Raw genomic sequence first — 18,825 nt, forward strand, 5'->3', positions numbered from 1 at the left:
CCTGACTGCCTGGCCCTCCAGGGTCTTCTACAATCTTGTCAGAACTAGTCAAATGGTCCAGAGCTCCAACCTAGTGCTGCCCGATTCAGGAAAAAAAAAATTTTGATTCGATTCAGCCCATTGAATCGATTTTGTGATTTGATTTTCCTGCCCAATTGGGTGTTTTTTTCAAACATCCTGGTGGGTTTATTTTATAGCCTCTTCACTCCCTTTGCCTTTTCCTAACCACACTGGCTGTAGTATAAACAAAATAAACAAACAAAAAAAGACTTGGATTTGAATACTGCTAGGGATGGAGCACGACGTATTGATTCAGGCAGCCTGTTCCAGGCATACGGTGCCACAAGAAAGAAGAGACGTAGTCTAGAATAGGCAGTGGAAGAGAAGGGTACAGATAAAAGGGGCTTGTCCGATGAACGGAGATCACGGGGGGGGAGCATAGGGGGAGATAAGTGAAGAGAGATATTGGGGGTCTTCAGAGTGAATGCACTTGTAAGTCATCAAGAGGAGTTTTAACTGTATTTGGAAATGGATGGGGAGCCAATGAAATGACTTGAGGAGAGGGTAATGTGAGAATAGCGGCTCTCACAGAATATGAGTCGTGCAGCAGAATTTTGAATGGATTGAAGAGGTGAGAGATGGGTGTGCGGGAGGCCCGAGAGAAGTATGTTACAGTAGTCTAAGTACGAGGTGATGAGAGCATGGATGGGAAAATTATGTTCTGTTAATTTTCTTTCCTTTACATGCAGCAGATGAATCCAGAGACCAATGGGATAGCATACATCTACCATCAGGTGGAGATAGAGAAACTGATTAACAGGTGGTCCTATTGGCTGGCACACCTCCTGCATCCTCAGTATTGCTCTTTGTCCAAGCATCCGTAACCATCAATATGCTTAGCATGTAAAAAACTTCTTTCCCATAACAAATTTAAAAAGGTAATAATACAGAATACAGCTATCAATAATAACAGACTTCGCAAGTTGCAAAAGAAAAAACCGACAGTCAATATCAGTTTTAGCCATATTCAGTTTGATGTCATCTAAAGGCGCCATGGATGGATAGCTCTCCTAAACTCAGAAGGGCCTTTTTCCAGGCTCCTCTGAGCATGTGCAAGTCCTCCCAACAACCCCCCTCCCATCCATTTCTGCTCCAATCTTTTAGCTATAGGCAAGTTCATCTGAGAGGGGAGGTGGGTGGGTTTGTGTGACTGACTCATCCTGCAGTCCACAGAAAACTCCTGTTACAGGTAAGTAGCTACATTTTTTCCATGGACAAGCAAAATTAGTCAGTCACATATGGGTTATTCCTAAGCTGAGGGCTGTAAAGGGGCATTATGTTGACAATGTTTTGTTATGCTCTTCACAGCCCATGTCATGCTGGTAGGATGAAGTTGCATGGAGTGGATCGAGACCTAAACAAAAAGCCCAGGGTTCCCTCAGAGGGAAGGCCACACCTGAAGAAGGTAAGGGTAGGAGTCCACTGGTACAGGAAGGGTTGCAACTCAAGGCACTAGGAACCAGGGGAATGTGCATCCCATTTGTAAGGTTCATAAAAGTTGAAAATAGTAGAGACAAACTCTGTTTAGCATACCGTTCATCTGAAAGGGCATCTTCAGACTGGAATGAAATTATTGCCTTGGGGACCAATGTGATCTAGCAAGCGTGTGGAGGTTAACTCTGGAGCAGTAAGAGAGCTCAAGAAAAGCAGTGCTTGTCTCTCAAGAGCCATAATAGGAGACCCATATAACTGAGGGGTGGTACAATGCCTAGCCCCAATGGTATGGGATGGGCCCTAGAGAGGACTGTTTCCCCCAGCTTGACCGGGGCTACTGTGGACCGTAGCTATCCAGTGTATATATCAAATTGAGGCAACATGTACATATAGCCTGTAGCTAGGATGGCTCCACTGAATACCAACCCAACCCCGGTACCTTTTATAGATGCTGGGAGCTGGAGGGAAGCAGGTCCCTCCAGTCCCAATGCCCACTAGTTGAAAATGACGGGCCTTGGGGAGGCTTAGCTGTCTGAGCCAAACAGGGCCTTGGGCACCTCCCTGTGCATCACATGATGTATGGGGGAGGGGAAGGCCTGTCATTTTTGACTGGTGGGTAGTGCTCCCCGATTAACATCGGTTCACCGATTCACTTCGAGTGAATCGATTCAAAACAAAAACAAAAATCGGCCTCCTGATTCGGTAACTGACCCTCCCCCTCAAGCAGGAGCGGCAGCGCTGCCCCTTGCTAGCTGGCCGCTACTGCACCTGCTTTAGAGGGTGAGGGGGGAGGGTCAATCAGGAAGTGCTGGTATCCGGTTTCCTCTCTGGCCTCCCGCACACCAGTTACCTAATATCAGTAGCCTGCAGACTCGCAGAGAAGATTGCGGTGCTAGCGATCTTCCAAGCTGCCATAGATCTTTGGAGCTGTTTCCTCTGACGTCAGAGGCAGGATCGCAGCAGAGGAAACCGCTCCAAAGACCTATGGCAGCTTGCAAGATCGCTGGCACCGTGATCTTCTCTGCGAGTCTGCAGGCTACTGATATTAGGTAAATGGTGCGCAGGAGGCCAGGAGGAACATACAGGCCTTCCCCGGGGGGGGGGGGGGGGAATGCACAGTCCTTCGGGGGGGGAGGTAAGACCTTCAGGGGTGGGGGGACAGGCAGGCCTTCAGGGGTGGGGGGGTGGGGTGCAGGCCTTCAGGGGAGGGGGGCCCTGGTGTAGAAGTACACAGAGAGAGAAAAGAGGGGTTCAAAGAGATGTGCATATGCCAGACTTTGGGGGGGGGGGAAGAAATAATGGGTCTAAATACAGAGGAGAGGGAGAGAGATGGTGGACAATGGGATTTAGGGAGGGAAGGAACAGAAAGGGAGAGAAATTGGACACAAGGGATGGTATGGATGGGGGATAGAGATACTGGAAAGGAGGGTAGTTGGGAAAAGAAAGGGAGATATGTTGGACCCTGTGGTGGTAGGGAAGGAGGGAGAGATGCTGGATGAAAGGGTAGTTGAGAAAAGGTGCCAGACCTCCAGGGAAGGAAGGACAGAAATATAAGATGGATGGTTAGCACGGAGAAAGAAGGAGACCCTGGCAAGCAAGTTATCAGAAGACAACCAGAGCCAGGGACCAACAAGATTTGAATAATGACCAGACAACAAAAGGTAGAAAAATAATTTTATTTTCTGTTTTGTGATTACAATATGTCAGATTTGAAATGTGTATCCTGGCAGAGCTGGTGTTTGACCGCAAACATGAGCTAGGATTTAACAGAGAGAGGAAAAGTCTTTTTTGTTTGTTTATTTTGTTTACACCACAGCGCCAGTGTGGTTAGGAGAAGGCAAAGGGGGTGAAGAGGCTATAAAATAAACCCACCAGGATGTTTGAAATAAACACCCAATTGAGCAGGAAAATCGAATCAAAAAATTAATTCAATAGGCTGAATTGAATCAAATTTTTTTTTCTGAATCGGGCAGCACTACTGTTGAGCCTCCGGGATGGAGGGACCATGCTTCCCTCCAGCTCCCAACGTTTACAAGGGGGGGGGGAGGGTGTAACGGGAGCATCTGGTGCCATTTTTGCTGGGTGTGTTTGGTTGATTCTCAGTGCTGGTTCATCGAGGAGAGCATTTTTATCTTTTTAATGGGGAAGATACTGTTAAACTTGCACATCTGTCCATTAAAAACAAAACAAAACAAAATTTCCTGCCCCAAACAGCTGAGTGGCAGGAGGCTGCTTTCAGGGTTTCCCCCTGCTTCTCAGCTGCTCTGACTTCATACATGTGTGAAAGTCGCTCTCACACTGATCAATCGGAGAAGACATAACCTCTGTGGGAATCATTTGAATGCAGATTTTTAGTGCATTGATCGCTCTTCCACAATTGGCCAGAGAATTGCAATCCAGTCAGTATTAGCGATTATGTTTAGTACATCCAGGCCCTACTTTTTAGTGATGCATTAATTGGTGCGGGAGGTAATGGTGCTGGGATTACAGGTCTGCAGGGAACGGGAACATGCAGGAATCCCCCCCCCCCCCGAGACTCCCACAGGGATGGAAGGCTTTGGAAGCAGGGTTTGACTTACTGAGGCCTACTAAATTCCAACGCAGCTGAGACCAGTCCAGCGCCATGGTGGAAACAGCCATGCAGAGCTCAGCACGCACACAGCTGAAAGCTTTGTTGACTAGTCCAGCAGCACAGCGGAGTGGGAATAGGAAGCAAGGCTCTCAGCTATTTACGTGCTGAGCTCACTGCTCACCATGTACACAGCTGAGAGCCTTGCTTGCTGATTGGTCATCAAGGCTAGAGCGGGAAGACACTTATTTAGTGATCTGCCCAGCACCCCAAAGGCCCTGATACTAGTGAGACTCGTCTCGAACTAGAAGAGAGTGACCTGAGGAGGCAGGAGACAAGGAACCGAGTGATTTTTTTTTCCAGACCCGAGCTGAGGACAGAGCAGCAGTGAGCACAGCAAGCATGAGGAGTTGCTTCAGAGAACATAAGCAATGCCTCTGCTGGGTCAGACCTGAGGTCCATCGTGCCCAGCAGTCTACTCACGCGACGGCCCAACAGGTTCAGGACCTGTGCAGTAATCCTCTATCTATACCCCTCTATCCCCTTTTCCAACAGGAAATTGTCCAATACTTTCTTGAACTCCAGTACCGTACTCTGCCCTATTATGCCCTCTGGAAGGATTAGGCAGCCGGCAGTCAGGTAATTAACTTAAACATAAAAGAAACTGTGGAATTGATGATCCTGATGAAATCTTTTACTGTGTTCTATATTTTCATATTGTGTTATATTTTTTAATTAATCTGCACCTTTTTCAAATAAAGATTTCATCAGGATCATCAATTCCACAGTTTCTTTTGTGTTTGCGCTGCTGTTTTCCTAGTGGAATCTCTGGTGGAACCCTTTTTTTGTTTTCTGTTCAGGTAAAATTAACTTATAAACCCCCTCTTTTACTAAGGCGTGCTAGCCGATTTAGAATGCGCTAAATGCTAACCTGTCCATAGAATATAATGGACACGTCAACCTTAGTAAAAGAGGGGGGTTATAAGTTAATTACCTGAATAGAAAACAAAAAAAAGGGTTCCACCAAAGAGATTCTACAAGGAAAACAGCAGCTCAAACACAAAATAAACTGGAATTGATGATCCTGTCAAAAGTAATTGCTGCTTTTTATGGGGACGGGTGGGGATGGAGGTGATTCCTTGTGGGGACGGAGAGGATTCTGGCGGGGACCGGTGGGATTTCTGTCCCCACTCCACTCTCTAGCTGAGATCATTTGATAACAATGATCACAACATAACAAGCACATTTGTGCCATTGAAAAAAAAAAAAAAAAAAAAGAACCCCGAACTGAGTGGCAGGAGGTTGCTTTGGGGCTTCCCCCTGCTGCTCAGCTGTTTAGGCTTCCCCAGTCTACCCATGTGTCAAAGTCAGGAATTAACTGACGGAATTATGGCTAGCTTCTGCACAAATCATTTGCATGTAAACTTGTTGGAACAGTCACTGTTTCCAAAATTGCCTCCCCCCCCAAAAAAAAAAAAAAAAAAAATATCGGCCCATAGCGACTGTTTTTTTGTATCTAACCCTCAATACTGCATTTTCCAACCTGCAAATGGTTAATGACTGCTGCATTTCACATACAGTATAAGGAAGAGCGAGTTAGGACAACTCGCCCAGATCGCTTTCTCCCAGAACATGTCTCCGAAAACACCCCTAGAATCAGCACAAAGCCAGACATATCTGTTCCAGCCAGATCTATCTTAACATCGCAGAAACATTTGCTTTACTATGGCTGCTTTAAATTGAAATTTATGAGTATCCTCAGACACTTCATCTTAGCTGCTACTGTGGGCAGGGGATCCCCATATCTTTACAAATCGAGTCTAATCAATGTTACATTCATAAATTAAAAGCAATCAACTACGCTCAGATAAATAACCACCCAACTGCTGCTTCGCCTATTACTTACCCCTGGATGCCAGTGCTGTATTTGCTGTTGCCGTCCTTCCACGGGGTGCCTGCGGACTCCCTCTGCTGCTGCTGCTGCCGCCGCCGCCCTCCTCCTCCAGCTAGCAAGTAGTTGATACCATACGTGCTGGCCCTATTATCGCGTTTTCTACGTCCCAAGTGGATCTGGTACTGTCTAGCCGAGGTGGGCGGCGAGTGTGGTGGTGAGACACAGGAGCAAGCAGGGGCAAAGGTGTGATCTTCAAGGCCCTCAGCAGAGTTAACACCGCAGAAGCAGGGAGTAGCAAAGGTTGAAGGACAAAGGATGCTGGTAGGACTCTCGGAGCCAGATTCTGTGGAAGATGAGGAGCAGAAACCCGAGAGGATCTTGTGGCGCTCTGTCCGGGACGGGCAGTTCTCTGACCCAGCGGAGGGGGATGGTAAATTATGGTTCAGCCGGGCCAAGGAGTTTAAGCACAGATAATGCAGTGGGCTGCGACGAGCTGATCCCACCCCGCGCCGGGCCCGTACACCCTGTGAGGTTTCCCAAATCTGCATCCACAGCGCATTAGCGGGGCCCGTTTGCTCCGGCTGGATCCAAGCCACGCGAGGATCCATGCGTCCCAGGAAGGAGAGAGAAAAGAAATGGGGGCGGGCCAGACCCCCGTACTCCCTCCGTTAGAACTCACACCCTAAGTGGCAGCTGGCGCTCGTTCATCGCCCGAATTTAAAAGGAGATTACGGGAGCAGCCCGCGCCATGACTAAAGTTCAACAGAAAATGGGATGAGAACGGAAGAACGCACGCGCGGAGAGCACGAAACGTGGCTACGGGTGACAGCCACTAGTCACAAACTTTAAAAGTCCGCTTTCTAATGTGGCGTCTACTCTCCGGCTTAGAGACCTCAGAACGCATGCGCCGCAGATTTTAAACCCTCACTAAACACACCGCCCTGGTAATGGCGCCTGCGTCTTGAGAATCAGGAGGGACAAGGGAAGTACAGTCAGAAGGGAATGTTGAGAACATATAATTTGAGCTGGAGCATACCCTGCTCACGGAGCAGCACGTGGAGACTAAGTAGATCAGACGAAGCAGGAAGAGGAGGAGCTAGTATCGGGGAGTGGGGGTTGGAACGTTGGCTTACTTTTTTTTTTTTCCTCGTGGGTTTTATCTGCTTTCGTGCGGTTATTTTTGTACGTGTCTTCACAGTTCTTTATCGGTGACAGTGGTGTAGCCAAGATTCTTTTGCATCGGAGCTTTCTGGGTTTTCTTCACGTTATGGGTCGGAGACGATGCAAGCTCTGGCAAAGAGCTGGTGAGACACCGGGGAAGCAACTACAGAGTGCGGTAATTATGCTGGGTCATTAACATTCTAGCATTCTTCCATCTCTCAGTGGTATTCTTATTAAGGATATGATATGACAATTTCTTACATTCTCAAGGCCCCAGACAGGCTGAACACGGTTTCTAAACGGAAAAAGGCACAGTAAGTAAAGCAACAAATAGGATAATGTTCTTGTATCACGCACCCTTCAAGCAAACTCTGGGCCCGGGCCCAACCTGGTTTGAGTCTCCTGAAGATGGTCTCACGCACTCTTTTAGTGCTGGATGTCTCCACCTAGAGAAAAGAAGTGTTAAAGAATGGGTTCACCTTCTTCTCCCCCCCCCCCCCCCGGAAAAAGCCAGAAAAGAGTTCTGTGAGCAAGGTTGGCTAATAGGTGTATTTGAACTATATACATAGATCTAGTCCTACACACTTTTCAATAGTTTCACTGATCACACCCTTAAAGCAATCCTTGTGCAGTTAAATCAACAGTATTAGCTTATATTTAAAAAATCCAAACATTTTAATTTGGTTCTATTCTATTTTCTTGAACCTTTATATCTCTTCCATTTCTGACTGCCAACCCTGTAACTGTAGTTAAGAACATAAGAATAGCCTTACTGGGTCAGACTAATGGTCCATTTAAGCTCAGTAGCCCATTCTCACAGTGGCCAATCCAGGTCACTAGTACCTGGCTAAAACCCAAGGAATAGCAATAGTCCATGCTACTGATCCAGGGCAAGTAGTGACTTCCCCCATGTCTTTCTCAATAACAGACTATGGACTTTTCCTCCAGGAACTTGCCCAATCCTTTCTTAAAACCAGCTACACTATCTGCTGTTACCACATCCTCTGGCAATGCGTTCCAGAGCTTAACTATTCTCTGAGTGAAAAAAAAATTTCCTCCTATTGGTTTAAAAGTATTTCCCTGTAACTTCAAGTGTCCCTTAGTCTTTATAATTTTTGACAGTGAAAAATTGATCCAGTTGTACCCGTTCTACTCCACTCAGGATTTTGTAGATTTCAATCATATCTCCCCCTTAGCCATCTCTCTTCCAATCTGAAGAGCTCTAAACGTTCTAGTCTCTCCTCCTGCGAGAGGAGTTCCATCCCCTTTACCTTCCTGGTCGCTCTTCTTTGAACCTATATATATATAGTGGCGCAAAGCCAGACATATCTGTTCCAGCCAGATCTATCTTAACATCGCAGAAACATTTGCTTTACTATGGCTGCTTTAAATTGCAATTTATGAGTATCTTCAGCCACGTCATCTTAGCTGCTACTGCGGGCAGAGGATCCCCATATCTTTACAAATATATATAGTGGCGCTAGAAAAGGTTCAAAGAAGAGCGACCAGGAAGGTAAAAGTTAGGTTATTCTGCTTCAATGGGTTTACTCTCATGTTCATCTTCTGTTGGCAGATCCTTTTATGGATCAGGATGTGAGTTTGGCTAGACTTTCTCTCCGCGGAATCTGAGCATGGCCTATTTTTTGTATGTTACAGTGTACAGTGCTGTGTGCGCTCGGGAAAGTGTGCATGTTAGTAATAGTGTAATCTTCTGCATCCTGGATGTTGAGATTTGTGGCTCAGGCATTCTAGCTCTTTTTATGGACGTGAGATCTCCTGGAATTAGACCTCATGACCTCGTCTCTCAATTCTAAGCTTCCTAGCTTCTTCGGCGGGCCCAGGGAGTGGGAGTTAGAGGGGGTTGTTGCGTGGCTCCTTTTTCTCCTCTGCCTTCTCCTTTTCAGTGTTTTCCGCTGGTTGATGATGGCTTGGATTTGCCATCTCGAGTTCGCCTTCCGGGCACAGTATTTGTAGAATCTCTGGATTGGCGGCGCCATCCTTTCTATGCGGATTTGATGAGTCTTTCGACAGCTGGACTAAGAAGTTTCCTGGTATCTCCGGCTTTGCTCGCTTAGGGTCCGATCTACATGGATATTTGTACTACTTTAGTATTATGACCTAGCTTTTTGGAAAGGTCTTGACTGATGTGTAAGGGTTATGCGAAGCAGGTTGTTTCTTCTTTTATCCAGGTGCTATGGACGTCTTCTCCTGTGGCTTCTGCTTCCTTTTGGAAGTTTTTCCTTTCTTGGGTGCTTCTTAGTGTTTGAACCACTCCAGAGTTCCATTTTGGGCACGAGTGTATTGCCGAGGGCTTAGCGTTCAATTCCCTTCAGCTTCTAGTGCCATTCTTGGCTTGTTACGAGGGCTAGGTATATTGCTCTTCACTTACTTCTCAGCTTCATGTGGTTCAGTTCCTACACAGAGTGTGGTATATTCATGCACCTCTTGGAGAGCACGGTTTGGAGTACAATCTTCACGTACTTCTTCTCAGTTTACCGAAGGCTTCATTTCATCCTTGTCTTTTGGGACTCTGAAGGGCTGTGCCGTTGAACACGGGGTTTCTTGTGGCCATGGCTTCAGCTCTGCGATTTTCTATGTTGCAGGCCTTGTTCAGCGGGGATTCCTATTTCTGATTTCCAAAATATGGGGTATCAGTTCGGATGGTACCACTATTTCCATCTAGGGGGGGATGTCATCCTTTCTTTTATGTCACGCTCACTTTTCCTTCCTTCTTCCTGGGAGGAGAACTTGGGAGCAGTGCTTTTATTCACTGCATTTTTTGGTACGTACGTAGCGTTCTCCACGAGCTCGGTTTCTAACGACTTTTAGTTGTCTATATTTCCTTTTTGCATTCTTCAAGGGACGCCTCAAACGTATGGCGGCGTCCGAAGCCTCCATCGTTCGATGGGTCCAGAAGGACATTCTTTATGCTTGCTTGCTGGCAGGGAAGCGGTTGGCGAAAGAACTTCATGACCATTCCGCCGGAGTGAAGGCTACTTCTTGGGCTCGGCCCAGAAGTTTTTTCCTTGGAGGAGATTTGTCTCCCGGCTACTTGGTCTTCCGAGAGTGCTTTCTCTCCGCATTCCTGCTTGGAAGTGTGGGCGCATGCGGTAGGGGCGTTTTGTGCTTTGGTTGTTGCGGAGGCGGCGTTTGCTTTCCACCCAGATTGAGGATTGCTTTGCTACATCCCATTGGTCTCTGGATTCATCTGCTGCTGTTGCTAGGGAAGGAAAAATTATGTTCTTACCTGTTAATTTTCTTTCCCTTAGACGCAGCAGATGAATCCAGAGCCCCACCCTTTCTGGATATTGTCTCTCGGTTTTCTATTTTGCAACTTTCGCAGTTTGTTATTATGATGGGTTGTTTTCTGTATTTATTGCATTTTGAGATTTGTTATGGGAAAGAAGTTTTTTACATGCTATGCCTATTGATGGTTACAGATGCTTGGGCAAGGAGCTATACTGGATAAGCAGGAGGAGTGCCAGCCAATAGGACCACCTGTTAATCAGTTTCTCTATCTCCGCCTGCTGGTAGATGTGGGCTATCCCATTGGTCTCTGGATTCATCTGCTGCATCTAAGGGAAAGAAAATTAACAGGTAAAAACATAATTTTTCCTTCCTCTTCATAGGAATAAGGATAAGTCTTATACTCCCCACCCATCCCAGGGACCTCTGTTCATATATAGAGACCCAAATAATCAGGACTACAGTATTTTCACGTAGATAACGCGCACCCGTGTAAAACGCGTTCATGGGTATAGTGCGCGGGAAACCGAAATATATGTAAAAAAGTTTTGTATACCGCACACACCCGTATACCGCGCATGCTGCCCGACTCTCCCGTCGCCGCCCGGATCTCCTTTCGCCCGCCCCGACTCTCCTCTGGTCACCCCGACTCCTTTCGCCCGCCCCGACTCTCCTCTCCCCCTTGAAGTCCTGTCCCCACCCTGAAAGCCTGATGCCCCCCCCGACGTCCGATGCACCCGCACCCCCACCCTGAAGGACTGCTCGCACCCCCACAGCCTCCCGACCCCCCCCATCATGTAGAAGCTCCTACCGGTGTCATGCTGCTTCCTCTTGGCGGTCCCGGCCCTTCTGTGAGCCCTGCGCCTGCGCTGCTTCCTCTTCCGGCGGTCCCGCCCTTTCTCTGACGTCAAGCCCTCTTGTCCCGCCGACTCCCCGACACGATCGGGGCAAGAGGGAGCTCAAGCCTTCTTGCCCCAGCCAACCGCGGCACCCCCGACACGATTGGGGCAAGAGGGAGCTCAAGCCCTCTTGCCCCCCCCCCCCCGACTCACCGACAATATCGGACCAGGAGGGAGCACAATCCTGGCTCTGGCGACCCCACCCCACCCCCCCCGCTAGTTGTTCGGGCCAGGAGGGAGCCCAAGTCCTCCTGGCCCTGGCGACCCCCCCCCCTGCTAGTTGTTCGGGCCAGGAGGGAGCCCAAACCCTCCTGGCCACGGCGACCCCCTACCCCCACCCCGCACTACATTATGGGCAGGAGGGATCCCAGGCCCTCCTACCCTCGACGCAAACCCCTCTCCCCTCAAAGACCGCCCCCCCCCAAGAACCTCCGACCGCCCCCCCAGCTGACCCGCGACCAACCTGGCCGATCCCCACGACACCCCCACCCCCCTTCGCCGTACCTTTGTGTAGTTGGCCGGACAGACGGGAGCCAAACCCACCTGTCAGGCAGGCAGCCAACGACGGAATGAGGCCGGATTGGCTCATCCGTCCCAAATCTCCGCCTACTGGTGGGGCCTAAGGCGCCTGGGCCAATCAGAATAGGCCCGGGAGCCTTAGGTCCCTCCTGGGGGCGGAGCCTGAGGAACATGGGCCCAACCCGACCATGTGCCCAAGGCCCCGCCCCCAGGAGGGACCTAAGGCGGAGCTTTGGGACGGATGGGCCAATCCGGCCTCATTCTGTCGTTGGCTGCCTGCCGGACAGGCGGTTTGGCTCCCGTCTGTCCGGCCAACTACACAAAGGTACGGGGAAGGGGGGTGGGGGGGTCGTGGGGGTCGGCCAGGGGGGTCGCGGGTCGGCTGGGGGGGGCGGTCGGAGGTTCTTGGGGGGGGGGGCTGTCGTTGGGGGGAGGGGGGTTTGCATCGAGGGCAGGAGGGCCTGGGATCCCTCCTGCCTGTAATGTAATGCGGGGTGGGGGTAGGGGGTCGCCGTGGCCAGGAGGGTTTGGGCTCCCTCCTGGCCCGAACAACGAGCCGGGGGGGGGTGGTCGCCAGAGCCAGAAGGGCTTGGGCTCCCTCCTGGTCCGATATTGTCGGGGAGTCGGGGGGGCAAGAGGACTTGAGCTCCCTCTTGCTCTGATCGTGTCGAGGGTGCCGCGGTTGGCTGGGGCAAGAGGGCTTGAGCTCCCTCTTGCCCCGATCGTGTCGGGGAGTCGGCGGGGCATGAGGGCTTGACGTCAGAGGAAGGGCGGTACCGCCGGAAGAGGAAGCCGCGCAGGGCTCACAGAAGGGCCGGGACCGCCAAGAGGAAGCAGCAGGACACCGGTAGGAGCTTCTACATGATGGGGGGTGGGTCGGGAGGCTGTGGGGGTGCGAGCAGTCCTTCAGGGTGCGGGTGGGAGTGCGTGCGAGCGGTTCTTCGGGGTGCGGGTGTGGGTGCGTGCGAGCGGTCCTTCGGGGTGGGGGTGCGAGCGGTCCTGCGGGGGTGTGAATCGGATGTCGGGGGGGGGGGGTACTATGTAAAAAAAATTTTGTACAACGCGCTCACGCGTATAACGTGCAAGGTTATGCACGGTTTGTAAAAATCATGTATAACACTCGCGTTATATGCGTGAAAATACGGTACTCAAATCAAGTCACTTCACAACCAATCAAGATGACCTTTATTCTATGCAATCACTATGGTGCTTTAATTCCAAGACACACTATTTGAAGGCTTAAGGCTTATCCATCTGTCTTCAACTTGCTAGTATTAAGGAGGAGCTCTGCATACTTAAACAGGAATTGAATACAATTAAAGCAGCTTGCATCTCCATAAAATCATACCAACTTACCACCTCTACCTCAAGGACTAAAACAGCCCAGGAATAAATGGGTCACAGTCGGCTCAGGAAGACTGCTTCATGTAACACAGAAACATCCACCTTCACAAATATTACCTCTACAGAATTCCTTCGCTCCACTAGTGTACTGCGATACTCAAGAAAGTAGAAGGGAGGTGGGACTGGAAGGTAACTCAAAAGAGAGCAAGCGCACCCTAAGCACAAATAAAAAAATCCAAAACCAGAAAATTATTACTGTTGGGGGATTCCATCATCAGAGGCATTAACCTTGGAACACAAGGCGAGGAGACCAAAATAGTGAAATGTTTACCAGGATCCTCAGCTACCAGGAGTTCCAGGCAAATACAGACTATAATTAAGGAAGAAACTAAGGATTTTAACACAGATGATGTTATCTATCTGGGAACAAATGATCTGGCCAACAACTCCACACTTGCAGCACAGAAAGCTTTTCGGGAGCTTGGTGAGGGCTTGAAACCTTTTGTAAAGACTTTAGCTTTTTCTGAAATACTGCCTGCATATGGAAAGGGAGAGCAAAGAGTGAAAAACACAGAGGACTTTAATAGATGGCTCAAAGCCTGGTGTCATCAAGAAGGCTATAGGAGGATGGGGAAATATATGGAAGGACAAGAAGCTATATTGCACTGATAAACTACAGCAGGAAAAATAAACCTTGCAGAGAAATTTAGACAATGTTTCTAGGCATTTAAACTAGAAGGTGGGGGTGGTGTATTTATGAAGGACAATTCCTTAGCAAAGCAGCAGATGAATCCAGAGACAAGTGGGGAATAGCTCACATCGACCAGCAGGTGGAGATAGAGAAACTGATTAACAGTTGGCCTTATAGCCTGGTATTCCTTCTGTCCATTCAGTTTGCTCTATCTCCCAGCAGGGGTTCGAGCTAGCACTCTAGCTTCTGGATTCTGGCTACACTGGGTGAATTCCTATGCAGGTTTAGTCGGCTGTTGAGACTAGCTCTCTTCAGACAGACAGGGGTGCCTGGCTGAACGGTGCCGGCTTTAGGAGCTACACCTGGGCCCTCCCAGGTCCCTTCTCCACCCTCCCCTCCGGTTGATTGAGGGGTTAGTTGAGCTCCGAGATTTCTTCTTTCCAGTTAAAAAAAACAAACAAAAAACGGAGCATGCCTTTGCTGTGCTGTACCTTGTTGTCAGCTTTCAAGACAACTGCCAGCCATAACTTTGCGTCTTGGGGACGGTTTGGGAGTCTTTGGTGAGTACATTGGTATTCGATTTTCCCCCCCCTCGTCCCGTCCGTCCGGTCCAACGAACGAGTGCCGGTTTCTTTTTTTTTGGTAGGCTGCGTCGGCAATTTTTGCAGGTGGTTTCAGTTTCAAAAAAAAAGAAAAAGGGGGTTTTCTTTGTAAGAGAGCTAAATGGCAGAGGCTGCAAAGCGGTGTTCACGCTGTGGGAAGCGCAGGACACTGTCGGGGCTGTGCTCTGCCGGGTGTTCAGATACACTGGCAGAGCCTGCATTGGTGCAGGCGTGTGACTTAGCCTTTTCCCGAGTTGGGGAGGCGCGAGTGACTTCCCCTTCCCTCGCGGTCGAGTCGGCTGGACTTCAATCTTCTTCGGCGGAGGAGGAGAAGTCAGAGGCTGGAGTGGCGTCGGGTGCGCCGGGAGGAGCAGCGGTTCCGCTCCACGGCTCCGAACAGGCAGGCTCGGCGGGACTCGGGCTGGATTAATTTTCTCCAGAGTTTGTTATGCTGATGCAACGGGCTTTTTTGTTACAGAGCTCTCAGCCTGCTCAGCCGGTGCCTTGGAGTTTTCCGTTGTTGTCTGTTCCATCTACTTCCACTGCTGTTTTGTCTAGCAATTCTGCGGGTGTGGCTGCGGTTCATGCGGTTTCTCCGGTGAAGTCGCAGGTAGCGAAAAAGCGTAGACTCGCGGCCGCGGACGGAGAGGATCCTATTCTAGTCTCCCCTGTATCTCTTCCTGAGTCGCTAGAGGAAGGTGAGGTGTTAGACTTGGAATCAGATGATCTCCCGGGTAGGGAAGTAGATGATCCTTCCGCTCTCCGTCTTTTTCATAGGGAAGAACTATCTTCTTTAATTTCAAAGGCGTTGCAGGGGTTAAACATCTCGCAGGTAGATGCTACGGTTTCTGGGTCCACAAACCCCCTTATGGCAGGGACGCGAAAGCCACCTAGGTCTTTTCCGGTGCATGAAGCTATGCAGGAACTTATCACGGCGCAATGGGACACGCCGGAGGCCAGTCTAAGGGTGGTGAAAGCCATGCGGCTCTTGTATCCCGTTGCCCCGAACGAACTTGAGAAATTTCAGTTACCCAGAGTTGACGCACTGGTGGCTGCGGTTACCAAAAAGACTACCTTGCCGGTTGAAGGGGGAGTTACACTGAAGGATGCTCAGGATAGAAAGATTGAATCTTCTCTAAAAGATGTCATTTGAAGTGGCTGCGGTCACTTTACAGGCCACGATTTGTAGTTCGTATGCGGCACGGGCGTGTCTGCAGTGGTCTCAGGTGATGACTGATAATTTGATGGAGGCGGGGGGTTCGGTCCCATCGGAACTAGCTGATTTGGAGTCTGGTCTGGCGTATTTAGCAGATGCCTTATATGATATTATTCGTGCTTCTGCAAAACAGATGTCTCTTTCGGTTGTTTCCCGCAGATCCTTATGGCTCCGTAATTGGGCGGCAGATGCAGCGTCCAAGCTTCGGCTCGTTAAACTCCCTTTTAAAGGACGTTGGCTGTTTGGAGAAGATTTAGATAGATTAGTGAAGGATTTTGGGGATACCAAAACCCAGCGATTGCCGGAAGACAGGCCTAGGCCCCCGTTGAAGTTTTCCGCTTCCAGACAGCGTTTCCGGGATGTTAGGAGATATAGGACTGGAAAACCGGTTTTCCGATCCACGTATGGTTCCTTCCCTTCTTCGAGACCTAGGTTTCCGCAGAAAAGTTCCTTTCGCACAGCGAAGCCTCCATCAGCGCAGCCAGCCCGTGCCCCAGCTAGTCGCACTCCACAATGACGGGGTCTTGGCTCCCTCCGCCATTCCCTTAGGGGGACGGCTGTCGGCTTTTTTAGCGGAGTGGGCCAAAATTACGTCGGATCAGTGGGTGTTAGACATTATTCAAGACGGTTAAAAGTTAGAGTTCTCCTCTCCCGTCGCCGATTCTTTCTTGGTATCCCCGTGCAATGGGGAGGCCAAGGGAGACTCGGTCCGAAAGACTCTTCAGGTGCTTCTGGAGCTAGGAGCAGTGGTGCCGGTGCCACGGGAAGAGGTGGGCCTCGGCAGGTATTCCGTTTACTTCATTGTACCCAAAAAAGGCGGGTCGTTCAGACCGGTACTAGATCTCAAAGGAGTCAACGAATTTCTCAGTGTTCGCCATTTCCGTATGGAGTCAGTTCGCTCAGTTATTGCGGCAGTGAGGCCGGGGGAGTTCCTAACTTCCCTCGATCTCAAGGAGGCGTACCTCCATATTCCGATATGGCCCCCGCATCAGCGGTTTCTGCGGTTTGCGATCTTAGGCCAGAATTATCAATTTCGGGCGATGCCCTTTGGTCTGGCAACAGCTCCTCGCACTTTTTCAAAGGTGATGGTAGTAGTAGCAGCATTTCTATGCAAAGAGGGAATTCGAGTACACCCTTACTTAGACGATTGGTTGATCCGCGCCTCGTCCAGGCAGGAAAGTTTGTTGGTGACTCGCAGAGTGATATCGCTCCTTCAGTCTTTGGGGTGGATCATCAACTTTCCCAAGAGTTCTCTATCCCCGTCCCAATCATTGGTGCATCTGGGGGTAAGGTTCGATACTTGTCGAGGGAAGGTGTTTCTGCCCCGAGAACGGGGAGAGAAGTTGCAGTCTCAGGTTCATCGGCTTCTCGAGTCGCCCAGACCTCGAGTTTGGGATTATGTGCAGGTTCTGGGCTCGATGGTGGCGGCTCTAGAGGTGGTACCCTGGGCTCGGTTCCACATGAGGCCATTGCAGATGTCTCTCCTTTCCCGGTGGTCTCTGGCATCTCAGGACTACGATCGGCGTCTCCAGTGGACTCCTCGGGCGGCTCACAGCATGCAGTGGTGGCTCAACGAGTTCCATCTATTCCGGGGCATGCCACTGGCAACGCCGGATTGGGTCGTGGTTACGACGGATGCCAGTCTTCGGGGCTGGGGAGCTCAGTGCCTAGAAGCGTCGGTGCAGGGGATTTGGTCCTCGGAGGAGGCCCAGTGATCGATCAATATGCTGGAGTTGAGGGCTATCAGACTTGCACTTCGGGCGTTTCAGTCCATGATTCAGGACCGTCCGACCAGGGTCTTTTCGGACAGCGTCACGGCTGTGGCATATATCAATCGTCAGGGAGGTACCCGGAGTCCTCAGTTAGCCGAAGAGGCAATGGTGCTGTTTCGATGGGCAGAAGTGCATGTTCCTCTCCTCTCGGCGGCATACATTGCGGGGCACGAAAACGTTCAGGCAGACTTCCTCAGCAGACATCTTCTCGATCCAGGCGAATGGGAGCTGTCTGCTCAGGCGTTCGATCTGCTGGTCCTAAGGTGGGGCCTTCCGGAAATAGATCTCATGGCCTCGTCTCGCAATGCAAAGCTGCCTCGGTTCTTCAGCAGGCGCAAGGAACAGAACTCTGAGGGGGTGGACGCGTTAGCTCTCCCTTGGCCTCCGAATTCCCTTCTGTACATATTTCCTCCCTGGCCGATGATAGGTCGAGTGTTACAACGAATCGCTCTCTTTCAGGGGAGGGTGATCCTGGTAGCTCCAGATTGGCCGCGTCGGCCGTGGTACGCAGATCTGATGCAACTATGCGCAGGCGATCGGTTAAAGTTTCCAGTGACTCAGGACTTACTAACTCAGGTTCCAATCTCCATAGAAAATCCATCTCACTTTAGTCTTACGGCCTGGCTATTGAACGGTCGCGGCTGAGGAGTAGGGGCTATTCGGAGCAGATTATTGCCACTCTTCTTCAAGCAAAGAAGATTTCTACGTCTGCCTCCTATACTAGAATTTGGAGAGTTTTTGAGTCGTGGTGTGGGAGGCAGGGTATTTCGCCCTTCCGGGCGTCTTTGTCGGCTATCCTTTCTTTTCTGCAAGAGGGCGTAACTAAAGGGTTGGCCTATAATTCTCTAAAGGTTCAGGTAGCGGCCATTGCTTGTTACAGGGGCCGGGTTTCTCGTTTGGCGCTCGCTTCGCAGCCCGACATGGTCCAATTCCTCAAGGGGGTTCACCATATCCGGCCTCCTGTAAAGCGAACCTGTCCCTCGTGGAGTCTTAAGCTTGTCCTTGGGAGGTTGCGGGCGGCACCTTTTGAGCCGTTGTCTAAGGCTACGCTGAAGGATGTCACGTTAAAGACGGTGTTTTTGGTAGCTATGGCTTCTGCAAGGCGGGTGTCCGAATTGCAGGCGCTATCTTGCAGGGAGCCATTTTTGCGTATTTCGAAGGCTGGGGTATCTGTTCGAACGGTGCCATCCTTTCTGCCTAAGGTGGTTTCTTCTTTTCATGTGAATCAATGTTTGTTCCTCCCGGCCTTTCGACGGGGGGATTGGGGGGAGCAATTCTCGTCATTGCGTCTCCTGGATGTGCGCCGGATGGTACTTCATTATTTGGGGGTGACTAACGACTTTCGTCGATCGGATCACCTATTCGTGTTGTTCGCGGGAAAAAATAAGGGTATGGCCGCGTCTAAAGCTTCCATCGCT

At 50.2% G+C, this 18,825-nt stretch overlaps 2 protein-coding genes across 6 annotated transcripts in view; one reads left to right on the plus strand and one right to left on the minus strand.

The window, feature by feature from the left end:
* Positions 1–6,604, minus strand: part of TENT4A (terminal nucleotidyltransferase 4A) — a 547,459-nt gene extending 540,855 nt beyond the window's left edge. For all 3 annotated transcript variants that reach the window (XM_033929742.1, XM_033929743.1, XM_033929741.1), the window contains exon 1: positions 5,970–6,604. In XM_033929742.1, coding sequence (XP_033785633.1) covers positions 5,970–6,565 — 596 coding nt within the window. In that variant the 5' untranslated portion in view covers positions 6,566–6,604. The remainder of the gene's footprint in view (positions 1–5,969) is intronic.
* Positions 6,605–6,777: 173 nt separating this feature from the next.
* The window catches only part of NSUN2 (NOP2/Sun RNA methyltransferase 2), a 922,747-nt gene continuing 910,699 nt past the window's right edge, over positions 6,778–18,825 (plus strand). For 2 of the 3 annotated variants that reach the window (XM_033929738.1, XM_033929739.1), the window contains exon 1: positions 7,079–7,293. In XM_033929738.1, coding sequence (XP_033785629.1) covers positions 7,225–7,293 — 69 coding nt within the window. In that variant the 5' untranslated portion in view covers positions 7,079–7,224. Of the gene's footprint in view, positions 6,902–7,078; positions 7,294–18,825 lie in introns of those variants that run through there. The other variant, XM_033929740.1, reaches the window with a different exon arrangement.

Source organism: Geotrypetes seraphini, chromosome 2, assembly GCF_902459505.1.
Source record: "Geotrypetes seraphini chromosome 2, aGeoSer1.1, whole genome shotgun sequence".
NCBI lineage: Eukaryota > Metazoa > Chordata > Amphibia > Gymnophiona > Dermophiidae > Geotrypetes > Geotrypetes seraphini.